The following is a 6944-nucleotide window of genomic DNA, read 5'->3' as shown; positions in this document are numbered from 1 at the left end:
ACATATATTATGATGATGGTCATATCGAATTTCGGCGATACGAATGTTGAAAACTACAGTGGAAAAAGCAAAAAAGGGAAATAGCAGCAGCCTAGAGAGAATAAAAGAATCAAATGGCTTTACAAATAACTTTAATTTTGATTTTAGTTTATAAAAATTAAAAATAAATAAAGCCCATAATTTCTTGTGAGAATATTGTTCTTTAATTATTAATTTGCAGGTTAAGTTCTCCCAATTCACATATATATATATATATATGTACATGTATATAAGATATGGATATCCCCCGTGCGCGTAACTAAAACGCGACATCTGGAGTTTAGATTTTGATTATTACTTAATCCTGCCGAAAGAGGAAAGAGACTACTCTTATTATATATACAGACATATATATATATATATATATAAATACACGCACATGCAGACTTTAATGGACGACCAAGAATCTCATACATATATATGTATGTATGTATGTATATATATATATATATTCTCTCTGACATGCATATATACAAAATCAGTAAAATTACATGTATCTCATACATATATATTCTCTCTGACTTGTGAGTTATCATCACCTTCCGGAGATTTCAGCGCCTCTCTCAGTTGTCATTACATTATATATACATATATATATATACACACACACACAGAGATTTGGGTAATTAATTTTACAGTAAAATTATAGTATAAAAACGGTTGGAAATTATGAAAATTACAAGTCGTGGGTAGATTTGACTCAGAGACAGAAGAAGACATGGATTAAGGGCCAACCCATTAATGTTAAAGGACAGAAAAGAAAATGCCAAAAAAGAATGTTGGTGTCTCCCGGGAAATTGCACCAAAATTGGAAGATGACAAAACACTATCAACATGCCCACTATTCACATTCACACCAGACACATATATATACACATATACATATACACACACACACACACACACACACACACACACACACACACACACACTCACACTCATATAGGTAGATAGTGGTGGTCAGGCCATGATACATCCAGACCTCAAGGCAATGCTAGGTTTCCTGCAGCTCCCACTTTGCATCACAATTCCGTAACTCATAAATTAAACATGAAGAATGATATAATAATCCAATTAATCTCATACTTACAATATTTGTTACTTACACTCTTTTATATGATATTCATATTTTTTCATTAGAATCTTCATCATGATATTATTAGTGACGTAAAATTTTAAAATATATAAATTTTTATTAAAAAAATAATACCAGATGAGTTAGCATCTGCTTCTTGATTCTTTTTTCCGTACCATTTGATATTATGGTTTCTGTATATATGTCAATCATTTTCCAACAGTAATATGTAATTTAGCCGGTGAAGAAGATATATGGGAATTGAGAGAAGGAAAGGAAAGATTCTGATAAAGGACTTATACATTTATATATATAATGTATATCTAATGAATGAAGAATGGTGTAAGAGATGGTGTGTTACAGAATAATTTTTTTGAAGAGGGAAGAAGAAGGTGGGAACCCACCAGCCACATCACACAGCAGAAATCCTCGTTTGTCTCTAAACTATATATATTTATACGTGCTCTCCAGTTCACTTTGGGAAGCCAAGTTAATCAAAAAGCAAACTCCTTTAACTACTTCTCCCCTCTTCTCCCCTTCCTTCCCCCCCCAACCATCATCATCACCTCCATTAACACACCCTGTTCAAGCTTTAAGTTTATTTTCGGTCATGCCACTTAACTGAATAGCACCAAAACCTGACAGTCAATTACCAGACCCAGATATGTCTGATCATTCCCACAACACCCCTACCCCTGTACTTGCTTTCCCCCTCCCACAAAACTCACACTCACCTCTCCAACTCACCTTATATCCTATCACTTTAAAGGTGCATATATACATATATATATATATAGTGTATGTCTCTGTGTGTGCGTGTGTGTATATATATAGAACTTAATTAGTATATATACATAAATAACTGACTGTTGTGTATCCTGTACGAATTGGTCAGTTTGAGGAGCTGGTGTACAAGGTGAAAATAGAGGAGAAAGGATCATGGTGGGGGACATGGAAGACACGAGAGAAGACTATTTTGAACGGCATAACAGGAATGGTTTGCCCGGGAGAGATACTGGCGATGCTTGGTCCGTCCGGAAGTGGCAAAACAACTCTTCTCACAGCTCTCGGAGGTCGTCTTGCCGGCAAGTTATCCGGCAAAATCAGCTACAACTGTCAACCTTTTTCCGGCGGCATAAAGCGACGAACAGGATTTGTAGCACAGGATGATGTTCTTTATCCTCATCTTACAGTAACAGAGACCCTTTTCTTCACTGCCTTGCTAAGATTACCCAGCAGTCTGAGCCGTGACGAAAAGGGTCAACATGTTGAGAAAGTGATTACAGAGCTGGGTTTGACCAGGTGCAGGAACAGCATGATTGGAGGTCCACTTTTCAGAGGGATATCAGGTGGGGAAAAGAAAAGGGTTAGTATTGGTCAGGAAATGTTGATCAATCCGAGTCTTCTTCTTCTGGATGAACCCACTTCAGGTCTTGATTCAACCACGGCTCAAAGGATTCTAACCACAATAAAAAGACTAGCTAGTGGTGGTCGAACCGTCGTCACTACAATTCACCAGCCGTCAAGCCGACTTTACCATATGTTTGATAAAGTAGTACTGCTGTCTGAAGGTTCACCTATCTACACTGGTCCCGCATCTGGAGCCTTGGATTACTTTAGCTCCATTGGATTTTCCACCTCTCTCACTGTCAACCCAGCTGATCTCTTGCTTGATCTTGCTAATGGTAATTAACTTCATATTCTCCAATTAAAATACTCCCACATTGCTTTCATATGGAAAATAGACGAAGGTTATCTTGAAAATGAATTTCCTGCAGGCATCAGTCCTGATTTCAAGCAAACAAGTGAGCAAGGAGACAACACAGAACAGGATCCAAAGACAATCCGAGAAGCTCTCATTTCTGCTTATGAGAAAAACGTTGCTACAAGATTAAAAACGGAGCTATGTAACATGGATAACAGTGGGTACAGCCACAACAAAGATGTTTCTGCAAGTAATTAACTTGTTCTTCTGCTTGTGCTTATTACACATCATGGCTGGAAAATTTTCAGTTCTTCTCTAATCCTCCTCTACTTTTTTAATGTTGCAGAGAGTGAATGGAAATCACAACAATGGTGCACAAGCTGGTGGCATCAGTTCAGTGTATTGCTTCAGAGAGGGGTAAGAGAGAGGAGATATGAAGCTTTCAACAGACTTAGAATTTTTCAAGTCATCAGTGTGGCTGTACTGGGAGGACTTTTATGGTGGCATACCCCAACATCCCACATCGAAGACCGAGTAAGTTGTTCTAATCGCTCCTTACTATTGGTTTTTCGAATCTTGCAAAACCCGTCAATCTCCAGAAATATATAAACAATATACCGTATTCTTTCTTACCAACTTAAGTTTTGGTAATAATCGGTTGAATCAATTACTTAAAATTACGAACTATGGTGTAAATTGCAGATAGCTCTGCTGTTCTTCTTCTCGGTCTTCTGGGGTTTCTACCCACTTTATAACGCAGTTTTCACATTCCCACAAGAAAGAACAATGCTGATAAAAGAAAGATCATCAGGCATGTACCGGCTTTCCTCCTACTTTCTGGCAAGAACAGTAGGAGATTTACCTCTAGAACTTGCACTTCCAACAGCATTTGTCTTCATAATCTACTGGATGGGTGGTCTTAAACCTGATCCAATTACCTTCATCTTATCCCTTCTTGTTGTTCTCTACAACGTTTTGGTCTCCCAGAGCCTTGGACTAGCCATTGGTGCAATTCTCATGGACATAAAACAAGCGACCACTCTAGCATCTGTCACGACCCTTGTCTTTCTCATTGCTGGAGGCTATTACGTGCAGCAAATCCCACCATTCATAGTGTGGCTCAAGTACTTGAGTTACAGCTATTACTGCTACAAACTTCTTCTGGGTGTTCAGTACAGTGATGATGATTATTACCAGTGCTCCAATGTTGAATGGTGCAGAGTTGAAGATTTTCCAGCAGTCAAGTCCATGGGACTCAACCATTTGTGGCTTGATGTTTTTGTCATGGCGTTGATGCTGCTTGGTTACCGATTCGTCGCTTATCTCGCCTTGCATCGAGTAAGGTTTAGGTAAAAAAGAAAAGATTCACAAATCATAAGTACTAATCATCAATTGCAGTATGACATAAGCAAGAGTTTTTCTCCTCCTCCTCCTCCTCATCATCATCCTTCTTTCTTCTTCTTGTTCTGTTAAGGTTAAGCCCAGGAAGAATAATAAATATAATAATGATAATATATAATTAAGTAGTACATTTAATCAATCATGATTCTCTTTTGGGATAATGAGCTAGTGTTGTTCATGATTGGTGTTCAATTGGAGAGAGATTCTGATCGTCTAAAGATTAAAACTTTTAGATATTATTATATGTAAAGTTAGAAAATTTGCAGATTAAATCTAAACTGGGTTTAAGAAATTGAAGCAGTTAGTGAGTTGGGTTTTTGGTGTAGGGAGGTTTGAATCCAAAAAATTCAGTTTTTTTAGTTTAATAGCAGTTGGAGAATTTGGTTTTACTGCAGTAATTTTTTATTTTACAATTGTTATTTTCTATACGGTCCTTTAATTATTACTTGCGTCACCCCATGCGCCATCTCAAGTGCTAACACTCCAATCATATCAAGTACTGACAGTAATTTATTTCTATTAGATTTCTTTTTTTTAAAAAAAAAGAAAAACTTTTTTCTTTGTGGAGATTATTATTTTTTACTCATTTATAATTTAAACCAAAAATCTTAAAATTGTAGTCATCTTTTAATGATTATTCAATTCTTAAAATTTAATTATTTTAATATGTAAAATGGAATTTTAATTTATATTATTGATAATAATAATTACATTCATGTCTATAAATTTAATAAATTATAGATTTACTTGTTCAAATAGTAAATACTTAATTTTAATTAGATATGAAATAGAATTGAAATTTAAATTATAAAAAAAAAAAAAAAAAAAAAAAGACTAGTCAAATTGATTCTCACAGAAAGGGACCAAATCACTGCAACTTGCAATAACTAGATTTCAAAAATGTAAATTTATATTTTTATATATGGTGTGTATAAATACATATATTCTAATTAAGTTTATTAATTCAAAAAAAACTTATAATTTAATAACATACTTTTTAATAAATATACAAAATCTTTATAAACGGGTTATGAATAACCAATTACAAAAATTTATACTATCAAGTAATTAATTTTTTTATAAATAAAGAGTAATTAATAATTAATTTTAAACGATTATTTATTTACCAAATATACAAACAATTTTAAAAAATTGTTAGAAGTTAAAGCACGTGTTTAACTACGAATAACAAACTTTTAAAATAAATTAAAAATGCATAAAATTTAAAAAGGATATGAAAACATATTGACCAAAATGAGGATGAAAGTGTGGCTACACAAAACTCCTTCCATTTCAATTTCTTCCAAATTTCTCCACAATCTCATTCAAAATTTCATGTATTCTTTTGGATGAGTTTTTCCAGATATTACTTTTAGAAAGTTATTTTAAATGTAATATTTAGTAATGTGTTATAATAAATTATTATATTTCTTAAAAGATAATTCTTTTTTTTTAAAAAAATTAAAATTAAAATTGAAAATTGATGGACTTCAAATTCTTGTTATGTTAAGCGTTCAATCAATTGAATACATATAGGTATAATTTTTATTTTTTTAAAAAAAATTAAATTATTTTTTATAAACTATATTTCTATTTTTAGCAAGCTAATGGGGTTTTTTCATTTTCGAATATAATTTATTCCTTAATATTTTATAGAAAGATTACGTCATAATATACGATCATAAACATAAATATAGAATATTGTACATCTGTCCAAAACTAGATTATAATTTTTTTTTTTTTTTTAATATATATTTAAGTAAGATAATATATATATATATATTTATTTTTTTAACTCAACTTTAACTTTACATGTTAACATCATAGCTTTTTTATGCAATCTTAAAAATACAATCCACACATCTAAACTAGAATATACACAGTCTGAGGTAAAAGACAAATTTGACTTAAAGTAAACAAACAATCTATATTATATAGTATATCTATGTCAATAATAATAATAATAAGATTGATAATGTAGTAATTTTTGTGATTACACAATAAATTCATAATTCATACATTATAAAAAGGGGTTGGAAGGAATACAACCCATTCATATAGAATATATACATACATATATTGTATAATCTGTGGTGATTAAAAGAAATAATGCGGTGGTGACGATGGGCCGCCCCATACAAAATAAAAAGAAGAAAATCCACGTCATCTTCTACTTTGAGATAGTGCATATTATTACCACACATCATCATTAATCCACCCCCCCCCCCCCATACTCTCTTCCTCCTTGCTTGCTTGCTTTTCATTTCACATTTAAAAAATATTTTATGTTTTAAATGTAATTATCATTAAATTACAACTTTAACTGCATATTATCAATAACTAAAAATTAATTTATAATTATTAAAGAGAATCGGACAAAATCTCATTTTTAAAATCAATATAAATACGATAAATATATTAATTTCAAGTTGATAAAGAATGCTGTTTGCATGAACATTATAAAAGTTCTTATAATTATCATGGAATGATGATAATCAGACCTAATTTTTTTTATGTATTTTTTTAAATCATAACAAGCTGCAACACACTAGTCATCCAAATAATTATATTCTTGATGAGAGAGAGATTTATATACATATCATTTTTCTTTCAGGGTAATTAATTATATGCTTTTTTAATGTAATTGTAAATACTTATTATTTATTTAATAGGTATAAAAAGGGCCATTTTGCTTTTCATCATGAGATCTGTATCTTTGTTACA

General features: G+C 32.1%; 1 protein-coding gene across 1 annotated transcript; it reads left to right on the top strand.

Annotated features, from left to right (window-relative positions):
- Nucleotides 1–1578: 1578 nt before the first annotated feature.
- ABCG14 (ATP-binding cassette 14) lies at nucleotides 1579–4359 on the top strand. The gene is made up of 5 exons (XM_022037922.2): nucleotides 1579–1883; nucleotides 2010–2799; nucleotides 2893–3069; nucleotides 3166–3353; nucleotides 3522–4359. The coding sequence occupies exons 1-5, from the start codon at nucleotides 1779–1781 to the stop codon at nucleotides 4170–4172; spliced, it is 1911 nt and encodes a 636-aa protein (XP_021893614.1). The 5' UTR covers nucleotides 1579–1778; the 3' UTR covers nucleotides 4173–4359.
- The last annotated feature ends 2585 nt before the right edge of the window (nucleotides 4360–6944 follow it).

Source organism: Carica papaya, chromosome 3, assembly GCF_054855325.1.
Source record: "Carica papaya isolate Zhongbai chromosome 3, ASM5485532v1, whole genome shotgun sequence".
Taxonomy (NCBI): Eukaryota; Viridiplantae; Streptophyta; class Magnoliopsida; order Brassicales; family Caricaceae; genus Carica; species Carica papaya.
Note: the sequence above shows the minus strand (reverse complement) of the source record. Positions and strands in the feature narration are given on the sequence as shown.

What these genes read in the sequence shown, in the direction of transcription:
- ABCG14 (XM_022037922.2), top strand. Translation starts at nt 1,779, where the DNA reads ATGTCTGATCATTCCCACAACACCCCTACCCCTGTACTTGCTTTCCCC. An exon ending in TATATCCTATCACTTTAAAG is followed by an intron (nt 1,884 to 2,009) that starts GTGCATATATAC and finishes CGAATTGGTCAG; the next exon opens with TTTGAGGAGCTGGTGTACAA. An exon ending in CATCCCACATCGAAGACCGA is followed by an intron (nt 3,354 to 3,521) that starts GTAAGTTGTTCT and finishes TGTAAATTGCAG; the next exon opens with ATAGCTCTGCTGTTCTTCTT.